This window comes from Pelecanus crispus, chromosome 12, assembly GCF_030463565.1.
Source record: "Pelecanus crispus isolate bPelCri1 chromosome 12, bPelCri1.pri, whole genome shotgun sequence".
NCBI lineage: Eukaryota > Metazoa > Chordata > Aves > Pelecaniformes > Pelecanidae > Pelecanus > Pelecanus crispus.
Window position 1 is genome coordinate 15,715,321 of NC_134654.1, and position 20,016 is coordinate 15,735,336.

Below are 20,016 nucleotides of genomic sequence, written 5' to 3' on the forward strand. Positions count from 1 at the left end.
TCTTGCAGATTTTCCCATAACCTTAAATAATTTTTCTTTCTTGGATAGCCAAGTAGTTTTTCTCCTCAAGGAGGGTCCAGGCTACCTCTGTTGCTTTGGACTTCTCACCAAATATTTTTTTTCTTGTTTTTTTTTTAATGATTTTTCAACATGAGTCACACCTTCAGGATCACAATTTTCCTCACCTGTGGTTCAGGGAGTGCATTAATTAATGCAAGATGTTAAATATGTCTGTAAAATCACATGAAAAACTGTGGATGGTCTTCTCCATCCTTCATTTAACAAGCTTCATGTCTGAACATGTACAGTTTTTTCTTTTCAAACTTGTGTTGTTCTTTCAAGCCCAAATCAGACTTTTCTTCATATATAGTGTATATATATAGTGTGTGTATACATATATATCTTTATATACAAATAGTAATATACATTTTTTTATATATATATATATAAATATCTTTTATATAGTGTTAATGTTCCCTAGGCCAGTACTACGTAAAGAATGGTTAGTTTTATGAGAAGAGCTCAAGGGACTGTTGCCCACCATTAGCATTACCAGAGCAATGTGTTCGCTCAGTTATGTGATGGTCCCTTTTCACTGTGCCAGCCATGGTGGAGGCATGGTGGAAGGAGCCTTTTTGTCTTCTGTGCTTGTCTTGGAAATTTTAAACATAATGTTCCTTCGTTAATTTTCAAAACAGCCTTCGAGCCCCATCCAGCATGGCTAAGAACTGTGTGGGAATTTGTTTTGAAATGAAAGCCTGAATATATTGTTTTGCTGTAGTTTCCAATGAAATCTCTGCTCTTTAATTTCATTCTGACATTTCCTCTGAAAATGTTGATACTCATGAGAGGGCCGGGGATTTTATAGTCTGAATTAAATGGCTTTAGGGGTTTTCAGTTATATTTCTTATTTGAGAGTACAGCTTAATTCTCTAGAGTGTGTTTGAGCATGCCTTGGGGATTGCCTGCTCAGCCTTGGTTTTGGGGTCCCTGGCATGTGTCTCCAGAAGTGGGTCTGAGGATATAGTAATGGCATGTAAGTGATAAAGTCTTTGCCACTCTTCCTCTTTCAGAGAATTCGGTCGACAGTGGATGAAAAAGAACAGAAGCAGCTTCTGATGGACCTTGATGTAGTAATGCGAAGCAGTGACTGTCCGTATATTGTTCAGTTTTATGGCGCACTCTTCAGAGAGGTGGGCACCCCAAACTTGCTTCATTCATAGCAGAGTTTGGTTTTTACTTTTTTTTGTTTCTTAGCAGTTTCCAACTTGCAATAAGGAAAAGTTAATTTATGTTAGGTTTCTTACCCTTGATTAAAAGTAGAGAGCTATTTAACCAAGCCTGTGTACTGCTGAGCACAAACATGCTATTCCCAGTCATTGTTATGTCTCTCTGCATATTTCAGTCTCCTTCTTTCCTGCTTTTTTTCTCTCTTGATGAGCTCTGGGTCTGTGGCTCCCCCATGCAGAGTGTATGCTGCTGAGCTGGGTGCAGCTCTGTGGCACAGTGCTTGGATGCAAATGTGGTTTATGGCAGTGGTTGTGAGAGCCAACCATGTGGAGGACCTGTATCCCTGTAATGAAGGTGGCTGCTGTGATAGTAGTCACAGCTCCCTATAAGGTTATCTGATGTATGTATGTATGTACGTATCCAGGCTGTGTCAAAGCCCAGATTGACATGCACCTGCCTTGAAGTGGTTTGTACCTGCAGATACATAAGGGCAACCATGCTGGGTTAGACCAAAACTCCTAGTGGGGTGTTCTGTCTCTGGCAATTGCTCACAGGATCTGCTTGCAGAAGTGTGTGTGATACTTCGCCATAGCCTTCAGTTGTATGCAGCTGAGTGTCTTCTGAGCTAGATGTACTGTCTTTGTGCTGAGTGATTCCTACTGGATTTCTTTTCCACGAAAGTGTTCCGTTTCCCCTTAAATACATGTACATTTTTTGCATCCATGGTGCTTCCTGAGAGGCACTTCCCTTGGTTGTCCACCCCTCGTTTGAAGGCCCATCACATTGATTCACTTTGAATTTTCATCCTGCTGTTTTGAGTGATGCCTCTAGTGCTTCCCCTAGTTTTTGTATTTGAAGAGGCAGTAAACAATTGATCTTCATCCATCCTCTCCAGGCTGCTGAGGATTTTATGGACAGTTGCCATATTCCCCCTCTGTCATGTCTTACTGAGCCTGGTAAGTGCCAGCCTGTGTCATACATGGAACCCCTTCCAGACCTTTGATCATCTTTCTTGCTGTTCTTTGCATCTTTTTTGGTTCTACTCTGTCCTTTTGGGCCAGAGACCAAATTGCATGACTGTTCTTGAAAGGAGCAATATATATGTGTGTGTTGTGCAGTGGGTTATTCAATGAGATGTTTCTATGAGTGCTTCCAAGTGAAGAACAGAATTAGAGCATTGAAAGCTATGTCAGCTGACCACAGTTAATCCTGACATACTTTAGCTGTTCATGGCCAGGAATATGATGTTAATCAGTGCACATTTGTGACTGTTTTACCATCTACTTACTGTAATTTAAAGTAGATGTTATGCTGCAGGGCCACAGAAGGTATCCTTCTATCTCCTTGTGCTTTGCCCAGGCACTCCCATTGCTATCTAGCTTCGAATGACCAGTAAAAACAGTTGGGAAGCTGGCCTTCTCTATGCAGCCTGGATAGTCTTGTGCCATGGTTGGAGGCCAGTCCTCAGTCTGAGCTGAGCCTGTTCAGTACAGGCACAAGAAGAGGAATATAGCACTGGTGAGCAGCACAGAATTGCAAATGTTTGGTCTATTTGCAAGAACAAGAGCTTTGGAGAAGATGAATATCAAAATATCAAAAGCTGACTACTGCATCCTCTTCCTCCAGAAAGCAGCAGCTCCTGCAGCTCTCCTGCAGGTGTTGATTATTCCTCCTCCTGTAGTTGCTCTGGTACTGAAGCTGGCACAGTGTAGGGTGGTAGACTTGTAGCCTTGCCTGTTTTCTGCTAATTCAGCACAAATCCAGTACACCTACTCAAGGGAAGAAGGAAAATAGAGACCTAGTCCTCTTTGCATATTATCAGGCATAGCAGCCTGTGCAGAGTCTTTTGGGGATTTACTGGGAAACTCTTAGAGAAAGAAGGTCAATGTTGTAGTTAAAGCCCAAAACTGGGACTGAATATTCAATTCCTGCTTCTAGAGAGTCTGCCTCTGTAATTCTGCCAAGTCACTCCTCTGGCTTTAAATCTCAGACTCTAAAATAAGGATAATAATCCTTCCTTTTCCCATGCTCTGCTTTTTCTTATCTGTTTAAACACGGAGCCATTTTGGGCCAGGAGGCATTGTCCATGTTCACACAGTACAAGCTCCTACCACCCTCAGACTTGGCTGAATATTTCCAGCTTTGTTGAAATACAAATGATAAGGCTGTCAGCTGTTTTAAAGAAAAGTCTCTGGGTAAGACAGTATCTTGCCAGATGCTGATGAGCAACATGTTCAGAGCTGTATGAGCCTGTCACTCCTCTGGAGCTCTAGGCATATCCCAGGATGTAAGTGTAAGTACATAAATAGTATAAAAACCTAACTTGATCAGCACCCAAATGTCAGCCTGGCTTCTACTGCACCCTTTGTCTTGTCCAAAAATCCTGTCCCTTTGCAGCCAGGCAGGGCTCCTTGAGTGCTCCATCTGGGAGAGGTTTCAGTAAGGTCACTCTGGGTTATATTGTGTTGGTCCCTGGGATCCCCTTTTCCCCCACCCTCAGCATCAGTGGTATTTGCTTCTGAGATGAAAGCTACCTTCTCCTCTCCTCAGTCCCTTACTGCCAAGGTGATGTTCCAAGTCACATACGTCAAAGGTACACAGGATGAGCTGGTATGCTTGGATAAGGTTTTCTGGCTTGTCGTATTAATTACATGTTCTAATATTAATTACATCTTTTAAAGCTATGACAGCAGAGAAGCACAGAAAGTGAAAATAAGAATTTCACCAATGTGTTTGAACCTGTCTCACCCCCGCACCCTGCTTAGCAGATCTGTTCCCAAATAACTGTGAATGATCCAGGTCACTGCTGCACCATCCTCTGGAGTGTAAGAGTACATGGGACGTTGCTAAAGACTGAACCTCTCAAGAAGCTCTACAGCAAAATAGGTATAAACAGAGCTCTTTGTTCCAGCATTTCAAGGTGAAAAGTAAGGAAATAAGTTCCAAAAGCCTCTTGGGACCACCTGCTCTGAGCCAGGATTCAGATTCTCCAGGGGTGGATGGAGCTACAGATGGGAATTCCTCTTCTGTCTGCTCCTAAAAGGTGAAAGACTTCAATTTGAGCCTCTTAGAGGAGCTTAAACATTGAGTAGACAGCTTAACAATCAGATGATTGACAAGACTATAGCAGCTTCAGGAACAGCAGCAGTGCCGCTGGGCTGTTTTGAAAGGCAAGTAGCCTTTCTGGAAGAGTGAGCTCTTGGTACGGAGAACCAGAGCTAACCTCTTGGATCCTGACAGTTTGGGGAGTGGGAGTACTAAACCAAATTGGACAAAACTGTTCAAGGACTTATTTTGAAGACAGACTAGTATCCCAGCTTGCAATTCAGAAAGTAACTGTAAACAGACAAGTTACTGTGCAGCCTCCATGAGTATGAAAAGTTTGATTTGGAAAGGCAAAAAATACTACACAAATATTTTTCCTAGTTGTATTCTGTCTGACTTGTTCGGCAAGCATTTTCAGATAGGGAAAGTCTTCTCTGAGAACTGGTCCTGCCTGTCCCTCAGCAGGCAGCATCTGAACACATATTATTTGCTTCTTGTTTTTTAGTCATATGGGATGTCCTTCTGTTATTACGCATGTCTGTGTATGTAATGTAATGCGTAACAATGCAAAGACTACAAGTTGATTGCTGGGTACAGGACTTTGCTTGAGTTTATTGGCACCTGTTATATGAGATTAAATTGCCTGTTTAATGAAACAAGAACAAAGCTGAAAAAGTAGAAGACAGCATTTCAGCCTTTGCATGGAGTAAGGGACTTCATTGCACTGGTACCAGATGGAGCACGTGCTGGAGTCAGGTCCTCCATGGGACAGCGCTCTGTCTGCTTCTGCTCTCGTCGATGAAGCTGTGACCTTGATGTCACAGCATCCTTCATTCTGTTAGTGCAGCTGTTGAGTGGGCTGCTCTATTACTTGGTTCTTTAATGATCCTAGGTAGAAAACATCAACCTGTTTTTTCTATAACAGAAAGAATCCCTAAGCACTGATGTTGTAAAGTGAAATGGTTTTCATGTCCATAGCATGACTACTTAACAGAAGAGAGAAGAAAGTTGCATCTAGTAAAGGATGGAGAATGAAGAGAATCAGAAAGAGAAAGGCCTGGAGGAAGGTCCAGAAGGAGTAGTTATACCCCTGGCTATACTCCTGGCTACAGAAGGGATTCGGTGGCTGATGAATCATAAAATCATTGAATCACAGATTGGTTTGGGTTGGAAGGGACCTTCGAAGATCATTGAGTCCAACACCCCTGCCATGGGAAGGGACATCTTTCACTAGATCAGGTTGCTCAAAGCCCCATCCAACCTGACCTTGAACATTTCCAATCATTGGGCATCCACAACTTCTGTGGGCAACCTGTTCCAGTGTCTCACCACCCTCTTTGTAAAACATTTCTTCCTTATGTCCAACCTAAATCTACCTTCTCTCAGTTTAAAGCCATTGCCCCTTGTCCTGTCACTACAGGCCCTGGTAGAAAGTCTCTCTCCATGTTTCTTATAAGCCTCCTTTATATACTGAAACACCACAATAAGGTCTTCCCAGATCCTTCTCTTCCCCAGGCTGAACAACCCCAACTCTCTCAGCCTTTCTTCATAGGAGAGGTGTTCAGCTGTTGGATCATTTTTGTGGCCTCCTCTGGACCCACTCTAACAGGTCCATGTCTTTCCTGTGCTGAGGACCCCAGAGCTGGATGCAGTGCTCCAGGTGGGATCTCACCAGAGTGGAGTAGAGGGGGAGATTTACCTCCCTCAACCTGCTGGCCGTGCTCCTTTTTATGCAGCCCAGGATATAGTTGGCTTTCTGGGCTGCAAGTGCACGTTACCAGCTCATGTCTAATTTTTTATCCACCAATATCCCTAAGTCCTTCTCCGCAGGGCTGCTTTCAATCCCTTCATCCCCCAGTCCTTATTTATACTGGTGAGTGCCCGGATCCAAGTGCAGGATCTTGCACTTGGCCTTGTTGAACTTTGTGAGGTTCACCCTGGCCCCGTGAAGCTGTACTGTGACTCCTGACTCCTGCAAACGCACACAGAGCTTTCCATGTCAGTCATCAGAGACGCTCTATTGAAGAGGGTCTGGTTACTTGTGTCCTTTTGTTACCTCTGAAAGCAGTACTTGCTAGGTGGGGGAGAAAAAAAGATGATTGCTAGGGTTTCTGCAAAGATTTCACTTGATCACTTTCTTCTAGTGAGAAAAGAGGAGTGTTGGGCTCAGCCATAGGACTGCATTGGGCAACCCTGAGACTTTTGCCCCGAATGTTGCTGTTTGGAGGGTTTTTAGGTCTGATACAATCTTCTTTTCTTGCATGGCTGCTGGAAACATTACAGGTAATCTAGTTTGAGACAATACCTGTAAAGCTGGGAATGTTTGGTGAGTTATCACAACCACACTAATTACTCTTTTAAAGTAACTGTTCCTGTTACTTTCCTTCTCAAGAGGAGAAGAGGAAAAAAGCCTTGTCTGACTTGGGATCTCAGCAGTGACTCCTACACAGTGTGAGCCAAGTTTAAACTAGCAAGCTCAACAGTTGATAAAATTATTCAATGAAGAATTCATTGCAAGTTGCAAAACATGCCTGGGAAGCCGAGTGAATTAGCCTGTGGGGAGCTTCTGCTGGTACAAGAGAAGAGCTAGTATGGATGTGTCAGTAGCACAGTGCTGACGTTGCTGTGAATTGTGGACATATCCTTGGTCAGTTGATAGAAGGTGTTTGCTCTCTTTGCTATTGATGCACAACACTCTATTTCTATTGAAAACTTTGGCTGTGTTGGCATTGTTCAAGGCATCTGTCCCCCTGATCAGTCCCTCATCCATAGGAAAAGTGTCCTCTGTGTCATACAAGGGTATGTGAGGGTGATGACATTCTTGCTCAGTAGTGTAGATGCAACTTACATAAAAAGTTGGCCTCTCCCTGCAGTGCACTAATGTGATAAGCCTTCAGTATAGGTATCACAGAATCACAAAATGGTGGATATTGGAAGGGACCTCTGGACGTCACCTTGTCCAAATCCCATGCTCAAGCAGGGCCACCTAGGGCCACTTGCCCAGGACCATGTCATAGAATCATAAAATGCTTTGGGTTGGAAGGGACCTTGAGAGATCATCGAGCCCAACCCCCCTGCAGTAAGCAGGGATTGAACCTGTGAACTTGGCATTATTAGCACCGTGTTCTTAACCAACTGAGCTAACCTGGCTGGTCATGTCCAAATAGATTTCTAATATCTCCAGGGGTGGAGACTCCACAGCCTCCCTGGGGAACCTGTGCCAGTGCTCAGTCGCCCTCACAGTGAAAAAGTGTTTCCTGATGTTCAGAGAGAACCTCCTGTGTGTCAGTTTGTGCCCGTTGCCTTTTTTCATGTCACTGGGCACCACTGAAAAGGGCCTGGCTCCGTCCTCTATGCTGCCTCCCCTCAGGTATTTATATACATTGATAAGATCCCTGCCAAGCCTTCTCCAGGCTGAACAGTCGTGGCTCTCTCGGCCTTTCCTCATAGGAGACATGCTCCAGTCCCTTAGTCATCTTAGTGGCCCTTTGCTGGACTGTCTCCAGTATATCCGTGTCTCTCTTGTATGGGGGAACCCGGCACTGAACACAGTGTACTCCAGGTGTGGCCTCACCAGTGCTGAGTCAAGCGGAAGGATCACCTCCCTCGACCTGCTGGCAACGCTTTGCCTAAGGCAGCCCAAGGTACTGTTCACCTTCTTTGCAGCAAGGGCACATTGTTGGCTCATGTTCAGCTTGGTGTTCACCAGGACTCCTACGTCCTTTTCTGCCAGGCTGTGTTCCAGCTGGGTGGCCCCAGCTGGGTGGCATCTTTGTGACATGCTCAGTTGTCAACTGGGAACTCAGGACACTGCATTCAGAAGTTGAAGCATCCCAGTTGCTGGTTAAGCAGTTTTTGTGTATGTCCTGGAGATGGGCAGCAATATTTTGAGTGAAATGTGCAGGGTGTTCCTTGACATTTTTTGGAATGCCTACAAGATGTGCATTAGCGTCTGGTAATTTGATACCCAGTAAGGACTAAAATATATTCTTTGGAAGAATAGCTCTAACTGGAAGAGAAAATTAAAATGCTGCTTTTGTTGTTTCTTATTCAGAAATCAACCTGACCTAGGAGCATAAATTAAAGAGAAGCTTTCATTAAGATGATTTTGTCCTCACAATTCACAATGAAGCAGAACTTTCCCATGCACATCAGCACTTTTTTGTATTTGATCAGAAAGGGGGCTGGGTGACTGTTACCCAGTCATCCCTACCAGTCTTCCTTTTTGCCCTCAGTAAAATTCATCAGCTTTGCCAATAGGTAAGTCCTTTCAAGTCCCAGGAAGAGATTAGAACCTGTGGAGTTTTGAATCTTGCCACCAACCTTAATGAAACTGCATAATTGAAAAGGTCTGTCGTCTTTTGTCATTGACCTTGCTGACATGAATTCATGTTGATCAGGTAGATTTTGATATTACCAGTTCAATAAATGCCCACATCCAGGATTTCTATATAGTATATACTTCAGGAGACCAAGTAAACAAAGTCTTTCCTTTGGTGCTTTTGATCATGTACAGCGGTTTTTTTATGGTTAAATTAACATTGGATAACAATTTATTGTACTTGTTTGAGTTTTTAGTAGCACACACATCCCAACCCTGCAGATGCACAAAGTATATTGTGAAACTTTTGTTATGATAATTGCTCTGATAAGGTTGCCTGTTGTTTCACTTCAGTTTGCTTTTGCTGTACAAACACCAACTGTTGTAATCTGGGCGACTGAAGACACAATATTGGTGTGATTGGACATAAATACAAGGCTGTAGGTGGTCAGTAATATTCTGGCATTCTTAAACAAATCCAGTCCCCTGCAGTCTCAGTACAATAGCATGGGAACGTAGTGCAGTACCAAATTTTTATATGAAGCTGGTCAAAACAGAAGCAATGTTTTGAATGATCCTGCAGCCAGTAGAACGAATTCATGTTTGCTTTCACTACAGGTAGCTTGTAAGGGTCTGGTGTGGTTCCAGTTTCACTTCATTTATGCACATCACTAGCACTGGATCCATGATGCTTTTCATGAGCCACTCTCGATAATACAGAAGTGCCTCAGCTGCACTTTGCATTTGTTGCCAGTGCTGTAAAATGAAATTTTCTGCATGAGTTGCATAATTTCATTTCTGCAGTTTAAATCTGAATAGGTCCTCAGCCAAATTAATCCATAGCCAATCTTTCATTCTCTAGCAGCCTAAGCTCACCTTTCTTCATGCCTTCTGAAGCACTGGTTGTGTCGTCTTCCCGCTGTGTTGCACTTGCCTCTTTCACCGTGGTGTCTCTGCTTCTGTGTCTGGCACAGTACCTTTTCAATCAGTTCCTTCTGCTTTGTTTTGGGTGAAATGTGTGTTTTCTGGGCTCAGGCTTGTAGCAGCCGTTTCCCTTGGGTAAGTGACATTAGCTCCTGCTCTCCCTTGTGCTCATGTAAAAAGCATGGTGCCAAATGAGCAGTGTAAAATGGGGCTGCCCATGGCTCTGAACCCACAGTCTTCTTCCCCACTGGTGGCTCAGCCCTTCCTAGGAAAGCAGATTCCCCCTTTGCAGAAGGGAGATGCTCTCTCTGTTATAACCAGCTGGTCAAAAGAGGTGATTATCCTACTGTATTCAGCATTGGTGTGGCCTCATGTTGAATACTGTGTGCAGTTCTGGGTCCCACAATGTAAGAAGGGTGTTAAGGTTCTTCAGTGCATCCAGAGGAGGGCAACAAACTTGGTGAAGAGCTGGAAGGAATGTCCTATGAGGAGTGGCTAAGGACTTTGGGCTTGTCTAGTTTGGAGAAAAGGAGGCTGAGGGGTTACCTCATTGCTCTCTGCAGCTTCCTGAGAAGGGGATGTGGAGAGGGAGGTGCTGATCTCTTCTCCCTGGTATCCAGTGATGGGACGTGTGGGAATGGTTCAAAGCTGCACCAGGGGAGGTTCGGAGTTGATGTTAGGAAGCATTTCTTTACTGAGAGGGTGGTCAAACACTGGAACAGGCTTCCTAGACAGGTGGTTGATGCCCTATGCCTGTCAGTGTTTAAGAGGCATTTGGACAATGCCCTTAACAATATGCTTTAACTTTTGGTTAGCCCTGAAGTGGTCAGGCAGTTGGACTAGATGATCATTGTAGGTCCCTTCCAACTGAAATAGTCTAGTCTAGTCTGTTCTGTTCTGTTCCTCTCAGAGGCAGCATCCCTCCTTTGGCAGGAGATGTGATGGATTCACTGTCACCGAAGCAGCAGCATCCATAACACTGGCAGCACGTGGGATGCTTCCTGGCAATTTGCTGTCTGTATTGCTGAAAACAACCTTGCACGTGTGTGAGCAGCCCCAGACCAAGCTGGGTGGCACCGATGCCTCTGCTGGTACCAGCATGAAGTGTTCAACAGCACCTTTGCTGGGCACTCCTGTTCCTGCTAAACCAAGCATTTGGACTGGAGGCATCTTGGCAGATGCAGTTCCTCGGCTTGTGTTTCACAGGAGGTCATTCTGAGTGGCAGAAAAGCCCTTTTTGGCCTTAAAACCTGTGGCTCTACAAGCTTTTCCATCAGCTAAATGTAACTTGAGAGTTGCTCCTGACTCATGAGCACTGGGAGATAGCTTCAAACAGAAGTGACTTGGGTGTGCAGGATGGGAGCACAGAGCTTTGCCACACAACCTGCATGTCCGTACCCTAGGTTTTTTTTCTAATTTCATTTCCATGTATTAACATAGAGTTTAGCTGGGTTGTGTTTTGTCTGGCCAGGAAAAATCTACCTTCTGTAGAATAATTACTTTGGGAAGTTTCTCCTCTATTTGTTGCTTCTTATATCACAAGAGTATGCAGCTTAGTCATAACCAGACAGGCATCTCGTGCTCTGAACCACCCAGGCAGCCCAGGGCAGCATTGCCTGCACAAGGTGCTGCTCTCTACACAAGTGTTTTATGTGGTATTTAGCCAGGACGAGACATCCAGACTAATCTACTCTATTCTGCACTTAGCTTTTGACAACTAATGCAGTTTTAACACTCATTGTGATACAGCCTGTAGAAGATAGGTATGAGTATGTCGCTTCTGGTGAGGCCAGGTGTAGTTCTAGTGTTTTAGTATTTCTAGCAATGGAGAGTTGCCTGAAGTGCATGAGAGTCTAGAGAATTAGCTCATGCAAAGCCTTCTGTTGTCCTCAACTGAAGGTAAAATGTCCAAAAAAATTGAAATAACTAAGATCGGTCCATGGCTACACTGTCCATTCCCATATGGTAGATACATATTAAAACAGAAGATGAAGTCCTTCTGTGTTGTGGGGATCCATTTCTCATCCCCGGTAAATCCATTGTGAGTGGGTCTGTTGTGGTTTAGCCCCAGCCAGCAACTAAGCACCACGCAGCCGCTCGCTCACTCCCCCTACTCTGATGGGATGGGGGAGAGAATCAGAGGAATAAGAGTGAGAAACACTCCTGGGTTGAGATAAGAACAGTTTAATAATGGAAATAAAGATAGTAATGATAATAATAACAATATAATAATGATGATAATGATAATAATAATAATATACAAGGCAAGTGATGCACAATGCAATTGCTCACCACCCGCTGACCAATACCCAGACAGTTCGCAAGCAGCGATCGCTGCTCCCTGGCCAAACCCTCCCAGTTTATATACTGAGCATGACGTCATATGATATGGAATAGCCCTTTGGTCAGTTTGGATCAACTGTTCTGGCTGTGCCCCCTCCCAGTTTCTTGTGCACCTGGCAGAGCATAGGAAGCTGAAAAATCCTTGACTAGCATAAGCAGAACTTAGCAACACCTAAACCATCAGTGTGTTGTCAACATTCTTCTCATACTAAATCCAAAACACAGCACTGTGCCAGCTACTAGGAAGAAAATTAACTCTATTCCAGCCGAAACCAGGACAGGGTCAATTTACAGATCTCGGGGGAGGGGGGGGGGGTGGGGTGGGGTGATAAAAAGACATGTTCTTCTCCTGTGGTAGTTAAGCTTACCTTGGTTTAACACAGATACTAGTATGTTTTACAATTTTCTGCATTCAAATTGCTTAACTGTAAGATGCAAATCAACAAAACCCTCCACATACTTGGGTTTATTTTCATTTGCTCTTGCTTAGAAATATCTCTGAATATTGTGTGAAATGTCTCTGCAGGGCAATCATAAACTGAAGGGAATTTTTTTAGTGTTGCTGTGTATGCTGGTGTTTCACTGTGCATGCAGCCTTCTGGAGAGCCAAACAGTTTTTGAGACTTGGATTTATCTAGGTTCAGGCATCTAAAACATAATACCAGGTCTGAGCTGGTCAACTAGATTTCTCTGCTGGTGAATGGAATGGGCGAGAGGTGCGTACAGGGAGAAGTCTTCCATTGCTAATTTAATCCTTCCTGTCAAATGCATGTTGCTGTTAATGTATTTTATTGGATTCAAGGGATCTCTTTATGCTCTCCAGATTTTGTTTATCGTTTTTATCTTGACAGTAACACAGATTCTTCTCTCTTTCCAGGGTGACTGTTGGATCTGTATGGAGCTCATGTCTACCTCGTTTGATAAGTTTTACAAATATGTATATAGTGTATTAGATGATGTTATTCCAGAAGAAATCCTAGGCAAAATCACTTTAGCTGTGAGTATTTTGTTAAACCTTTTTGTGTATGTTTTTGACGCTAATGTGAAAAATTCAGATCTCTTTCACTCACATGTGAGAAAACTGGTTGATCTGCATGCAGCAGAACTGCTGCTGTTGTATTGCACCACAGTTTTAATGATCCTTGAGTATACTCTTGACTTTCTCGTAGCATGTTGCATGATGGAAAAGCAGGTCCTGCGGTCTGTAATCCGTTCATAAAGAGACCCCAGGACCAGCCTTCTGCTCTGTCTGCTTGAACATAGGTGCTGTCAGCACAGGCACCAGCCCCCTCCTCAGGGATCTCTTCACATGCACTGGTGGTGGCATCAGTGGAAGCTGGGCACAGGTTGTCTCATCCCAAGGAAGGTGCCTAAAATAGATCAGCTGTTTTCCCTTACCTTGTTTGTAAAGGGAATTAGGGATGGGACATTTATAGCCAGGACATGTGAACCCCACCAAACTGTTTGAGAATAAGGGTCTGGTCTCAGTGAGTTGCCTATCCTCTCTCCCAAGTCAGTGGGGAGACGTTGGTGCCTCTCTATGGGAGTTGAGTTCCTATCTCGTGGTGCCTTAGGTGGTGAAGTGAGATGAATCCCACCCAGGGTATCTGAGTGCAGCCATACTACACGGAGCCCACTGTCTCACTTTAAGGAGCCCTGTAAAATTAACCTTGGCTGTGCCAAAATGAACCCTTAGTTGTCTAAACACAAGGGCAAGTTTTGGCCCTGCAAAACAAACTTTTGGTTTTGGGCCATGGAGGAGGGGGTGTGGAAAGGTATCCTGAAACCTCTTGTAATGCTGCTGCCCATAAAGATCTGCCAGGTCCATTGGATTTCTGCAGGCAATGCTGGGCTACTCCAGTCCAGGCTACTCTAGTAGCCTTGTGCAAAGGCTCCCAAAAATACAAGTGAGTCTTTAACAGGTGGAGAACCTGGTTGATGTTTTCTTGACCTAATCTGGAAGTCCTCGCCCAATAAAAAATCAAGGCCAAGCCAAATGAATTAGTTCAGTGAGGCTGCTGGAAGACGAAAGGCTGCAGAAGTGAAGTACTGTTCAGGAGTAATGGGGGGAAATGTGAGCGAATGCTAGATCCGTGCCATGTTGGTGACAGACAAGCAAACTGCCTCTGTGTTGGCTGCAGCACGTGAATGCCGCAGTAAGCTGGTGTCCTGAGCTGTCAGAGTGACGGAGAGGTGCTGAGCAAGTTGCAAACCGTGATCTTTTGAAAGGATATGGGCAAATTCTGCTCAGTGCCTGATCTTGGGGGAAAACCATCTTCACTCTTTCTTAGGGGCATCTTTATAAAATGTTGAGCACACTTGGACCTGTTGACACTTCTTACAGCTAACAGGCTGCCTTAACAGCTCAGGCACTCTCACGTATTTAGCTGCTTATAGCCAAGACTGAAAATCCTATCAAAGGCAGCCAGTGGCTGTTCTGCAGCCCATGGAATGCATCATCTTACCGTGAACCAACTAAATGTATTACTCAACAAAGCAAGGCTTGAGATGTAGACAAGAGATGGCTGGGTAAGGTCTGTCCTTCCAGGGTAGTCTGCTTGGAGTTAAATGTAATTCTGTGGGGGAAAGAAAAGGAGACACTTTCTTCTAGGGTTTGCAGGGTATTAGAGACACGCTGGCCCATATTTTGGCTCAGACAGACCTTGCAAGGTGTTTTTCTGATGAAGATTGTTTGGACAGAGACTTGAGTTTTGAAGCTCTCAAAGGGAATTTCTCTACTTACCTTGGCAGACAGCATGCTGTGAAAGCTCCCCAAAGCTTTGTAACTCTTAGCCAGGGAAATGACCACCTCGGATGTTTCTGATCTGGGGGTGAGGGATGGTCTGAGTAAGCTGAAATTTTCCATACCTGATCCATGATCCACAACAGATTTGGGGATGTGAAGCCCAGCTGCACTGTGTGGGAGGTCATGGGCTGCTCATCAAACACTGCTCTCCTTCCTTCACATTGCACCTGAAGGCAGCCCAGCCCAGAGCAGCTCCTGAGGGAGGTCCTCTGCACAGACTGGCTTTAGGAACTGAGACAGGTTCTGACTAGATCTTCTGGTCTGAGGTTTGTTTCTGTCCACCTTTTCCTAGAAAACAAAGTGAGGAACGGCATTTAATAACGCTGGTATGAGAATACCGGCCCTGAGTATCTTAGACCTTGAGGGCCTCCAGGTCCGGAAGTGCGCACTGCCCAGGTAGCCCCATCTTGTGCAGGTGGGGTATGTGCTGCAGCTCACAGCTTGGTGGACTCCGCCAACCACCCTTCATTTCATGTTAGAGCTCTTTTACCCCAGGTTGAAGAGCTGTGAGCTTCTGCTTCACCTGCTTGAGGATGGGGGCAGAAGCTTCTGGCAAGGTCAGCTGAGATTTAAACCAACATTCAGTCACTAAGTCCAGCAGGCTTTCTCTTGCTGAAGCTCAGGTGCAAGGAGGCCATCCAGTCTCATTCCACTATGGGTCTGCCTAAAAATCAGGTGATGCTTTGTTGTTCAGAGAGATGTAGTAGCTTCTGCTGACAGAGCAGAAACTTGCAGTGGAGGAGCAAGGTGGGTTGTGAGGAGGAGACAGCACTTCAGCTGCCCCAGAGCCTGCCAGAGCTTTTAATTACCTAAACACTTGAACAAGGGGTTGTGTGAGCAGGAAGGACCAGTCTTTTGGAAGTTGTTCCTTGGTGCTAGACTTCATCCTTACAGTCGCCCAGCTTCAGAGTGCCTTTGCAGCACAACACGAACATCCTCTTACTATCATCTTCAGGGCAGGCTTTTGGCCATTGTTTTCAATGATCTTTTCAGCAGAAGCGAAATGAATTAAAATGGTGAACTTCTGGGTTTTTTTTTTTTTTAAATCGTCCTGTGAAATCAGGTGGCCTAAGTGTCTCTTCCATTTAATGGTGAATGGTTAAATCAGAACAGCCTCCTCTGCTGCTCCCCACGCTGCTGCTGCTCAGCCAGTGGAATGGGAACAGTTGTTACCGACTGAAAAAGTACAGCATAGGGCTTGAAATAAGTTATTACTCAAGATAATTAACATCAGAAATTGCTTGACTTCACCTTTTGCTCCACTCTCCCAGAGTGTGATCTTTCCAGGTTACAAGAAGTGGTATGTGTTTACTTAAGTACATGCCCTCTCTTATATCACCTTCTGTTTGCAGGAAAGATTGGGAGAAAAATGCTTTTATTACATGGCATATTACAGCATTGATATCTCACCATATTAAATGTTTTTTCCCCCTTCTTGGAGCTCCAAAAGTTTAATCAAGAATCTTATGACAATTGCTTATTTTTCATCTGTTTTTCTTTCCTAGACTGTGAAAGCACTAAACCACTTAAAAGAAAACTTGAAAATCATTCACAGAGGTGAGTTCATGTCTTTTCTTCTTGCCTACAAAAACAATGCCTTTGCTTCAAGTCAAAGTGTAATTAACATGTGTACTATCACGAGTGTGAGTACAGGTTTTGCACACGTGTGTCGCCAGTGGCTGTTTCATTGCCCGTTTGGTCTGTGGTTTTCCATAAAAACATGATTTCAAGATGTTGGGTGTCTGCCTCTGCCTCCAGGCACGTGGAATCTTTGGGGCTGGCTCCATCTCCTCTTGCTCCCAGTCAGGATCCTCAACAGCAGGAAACACATCCAGTCACAGCCTGCCTGCCCCACACCAAGGGGTGATGGTGATTGTACAGCACTGCCAGTGTTGATTCTCTGCAGCTGCTGTTCTTGAAATTGAAAGCTCCAGCCATGACTTACTGGTTTAAAATTCTTTCCCTTGCAGACATCAAACCTTCCAATATTCTTCTGGACAGGAATGGAAATATTAAACTCTGTGACTTCGGCATTAGTGGACAGCTTGTGGACTCCATTGCCAAAACACGGGATGCAGGGTGCCGGCCATACATGGCGGTGAGTAGGGATGAGCTGGGCAGCGGGGAGCTGGCATGCCTGTGGGCTGTGCAGGACCTTACCCTCCTTCTGCAGGCCTGGATCAGTGTGGCTGTACCTGTCATCTGGCTGAAGTGTCAGGCTGTTTCCTGCGTGATGAGCACCTGCTTCCCAGATGAAACTGAGCTCTGGATTGAGCACTGCTGCTGGCAGCACCAGCAAAGGCATCCAGGCTGTGGCAAAGTGACCAAATTCCCTTTTTTTTGCTGGGTTCCTCTGCTGCTGCCAGTGCTGTGGCACCGGAGCAGAAAGTTTCTCTGTTCCTTCCAGCAGCGGCCGCTCATGCTCCAAAACAAACAGTGCATGGGGGAGGCAATGCCATCTGGGTGCAGGGTCTTCTTGGTCTGCAAGCAATCCATTTGCTATGGTAAGATTATGTCACAGGGGTTATTGCAGAGCAGAATTATAGTGATTTTTGCAAACCACTTTAATTCCAAAGTGTGCCATAACTTAATTCCAGGAGAATGTGATTCTGGAGAGCAGTGGTAGCAGAGCAGCTGCGTGGAAATCGCTCGGGCTGAGCTATGGCTCCTGGGAGTCTGTCCTGCTTGTTTGCTTCCCTCCCCCTCCCAGGGAGAAAAGCTGTGGTGGTGATTTTCGAAGCTGTCTGAGGTTTTTAAACATTTCTGTGCATTGGGCTGCTTTGAAAATGCATCTCTTGGTTTCACATGAGCTGAGGGTGCCTTGCACGGGGAGCTGTGTGTCTGCTGCTGTCAACGTAACTTTACTTTCAGTGGCTGTGTTGAACTCTCACTATCTTATGGCTCTACATGCTGAAAAATACTGTTTTCTGAACTCTCTTATCTACCACCAAGGAAACAAAAAAGGAAAATCTCTCTTAAGGTACGGAGCCCATCTGGTCCAGGTAATGGCTCTCGTATGGCTTTTATCTAACTGTGGTGTCAAGGCAAAACCTGTCTGCCGCGATACTGATGCGTGCAAGCAGAGAATCTGAGTTTCAGAGCATTTGACCTTTTCTGTTCACTGCCCTCATAGCAGAGCTAGTTACTCAACAAGCTGGAAAGAAGAGTACAGATGAGATCTGTTATTGGAGACCAGTGCTGTGGTACGACAAAGTGTGTGCAAGCCCACAAGCTACACAACATAGTGAAACACAGCAGAACAGGGCAGTTTGTCTAAATAAGGACCTTGTGAGGCTGGAGAGGGGACAGAGGCATGTCTCTGCTCTGAGCACTTTCGGCAAGGGCGTACAGCTCTCTGCAGAGAAGAGCATCAGTCAGAGCTGTCCAATTTATTGTGTTGGTGGGGCATGGGATGCTGAGGGCAGCAGCAAGGAGAGGTGCCCCAGAGGGACATGGGAGCCAGTGCAGTCTGAGCTAGTTTGACCCGAGGTTGCGTATTTGCATCTCAGACAGCAGGCACTTCTGGTAGCATTGTTCTGTGGAGTTATGACTGCTGTTGACTTTTCCCTGTTGTCTGAGGTGTGTATTGGGTCTGTAAATAATGTTCTTGAAAAATTGCTCACTCCTTTCTCCCTCCCAAGTTCAGTGGGCTATAATTACAGGAATTAATGTTCCCACTTTTTCTTAAAACTATGCATAGATGGTTAGCTTTGCACAGGCTGTTGGTTTAGTTATGACGTGACAGTTAACGGCATGCCTGTAAATAGCTGTGCTGCTTCATTTCCCCTGGGACTTGAGTGGGTGGGTGCTTCTGATAGCCCCTTGTCTTTCCTCCCTGCCCATGCATATCCACTCTGTTCTTTGTGCATCTCTGTCACCAGCTCCAGACTGTTGGATTTTTAAGTGAGCAAAACTGTTTCAGTTCAGTTTGTGATTTTAAGAGCCTTGGCATGGTATACGGTTTGTGGGAAGAGCCAGCAGCTGGCAAGCGGTGTGGGATATGGCGGGCCTCTTCCCTTCTGCTCTCTGGACTCAGTGACTTCTCTCCAAGTACATGAGCATTTCCACGTGCTGAGAAGCCTGGAAAATGGTGAGATGTCCCCAGCATGCAGGCACATCTGCCAGCTCTTTCTGCAAGCCAGCAGAGGCTGATGGCTGTAGCGATGCTGTGATCAAACCTGAATATTTATGGGAGGGAGTCAGGCCAGTCATACTCCTTTCGAAAAGAAAATATTTTTTTTTGTTGCAAAATAGACAACTATTCTTGGTGCAAAATAATGTGACTGTGTTCAGCCAGGATGGCTCTGATAAGGGCTGCTGGATGATGTTCCCTGATAAGAGCATGCTGCTCTGCAAGGCCCACTTGGCCCATGGCACTTGCAGTAATTCTTGTAGAATGAGCACTTGCCCACCAAAGGAACCTGATAACACTGTGTTCACTGGAGCTGGGTCCCCAAATAGCCGTTGATAACAATAACATTGGATGTCAGCCAGTTTGACTGTGAGCAGTCTGATTAGGCAGTAGGAGCCACATCCAGCTGCCAAGCAAGTGCTCTGTGGTTTAATCAAAATTGTTAGCGCTGTCACAGAAAGCAGCATATCAGCCTTGGAGCTGCCAGTGCTGGAGAAGTTGTTCTGCTTTTGGCTTTGAATTCCCCTGCGATTGTTACATTGAAGTAAAGGCGTACATGTTGGTGCCTTGTGTTCTCTGAAAGAAAGACGGAGCCCCCACGCTGCCCCAGGCAGCAGCCTACCCCTGGAGAGCCCTCCTGAGACCTGTGCCAGTGCCAGCATTGTTGGGTTTGTTTGAGGTGAGGTTTTGCAATGTGCTCAAGGCAGCCTTAAACCAGCAGTGGGGCAAGATTGCTCCCCAGCCAGCCCCTGGTCCTCTCCACCTGCTGCTCCCTGGCAAGCCTGCATTGCCTCTCACTGCAGCGGGTGCTGCTGATTTGCGGGGGGGGGCTCTGTGGGCCACGCTGAAGCTGGTGGTCTTTGTGGCATTATTTCTTTTTGCCTTCTTAACGTTCAGTTGAACCCAGCTTCTGTGTCATAGTGGAGGGATGAGACTGGAAGCGCCTGGGTTAGGTAGGGGATGACCCAACCAGCATGAGGACAGATGTCCTGCCCTGACCTGCCCTGCTCCTTTGGGACTTCTCTAGGGGCAGAGTTTGATGGTGTCACACATGTCCTTGGTCCCTCAGGTCCTTTTCCCAGGTACCCTGGGAGCTGCCCACTGCAAGCTGTAGCTGTGCCCAAGTGCCAGTGCCCTGTACCGCATTGCCCACCTCCCCTGGGCTGCCTGCTTAGCTCTCCCTGAAGAGTTGTTGAGATGAGAGGGTGGGCAAGG

At 45.5% G+C, this 20,016-nt stretch overlaps 1 protein-coding gene across 3 annotated transcripts in view; it reads left to right on the forward strand.

Moving 5' to 3' along the window:
* MAP2K4 (mitogen-activated protein kinase kinase 4) overlaps positions 1–20,016 on the forward strand; it is a 101,329-nt gene that overhangs the window by 63,057 nt on the left and 18,256 nt on the right. For all 3 annotated transcript variants that reach the window (XM_075719466.1, XM_075719467.1, XM_075719469.1), the window contains 4 exons: positions 1,074–1,193; positions 12,741–12,860; positions 16,175–16,226; positions 16,640–16,767. In XM_075719466.1, the coding sequence (XP_075575581.1) occupies positions 1,074–1,193; positions 12,741–12,860; positions 16,175–16,226; positions 16,640–16,767 (420 nt within the window). The remainder of the gene's footprint in view (positions 1–1,073; positions 1,194–12,740; positions 12,861–16,174; positions 16,227–16,639; positions 16,768–20,016) is intronic.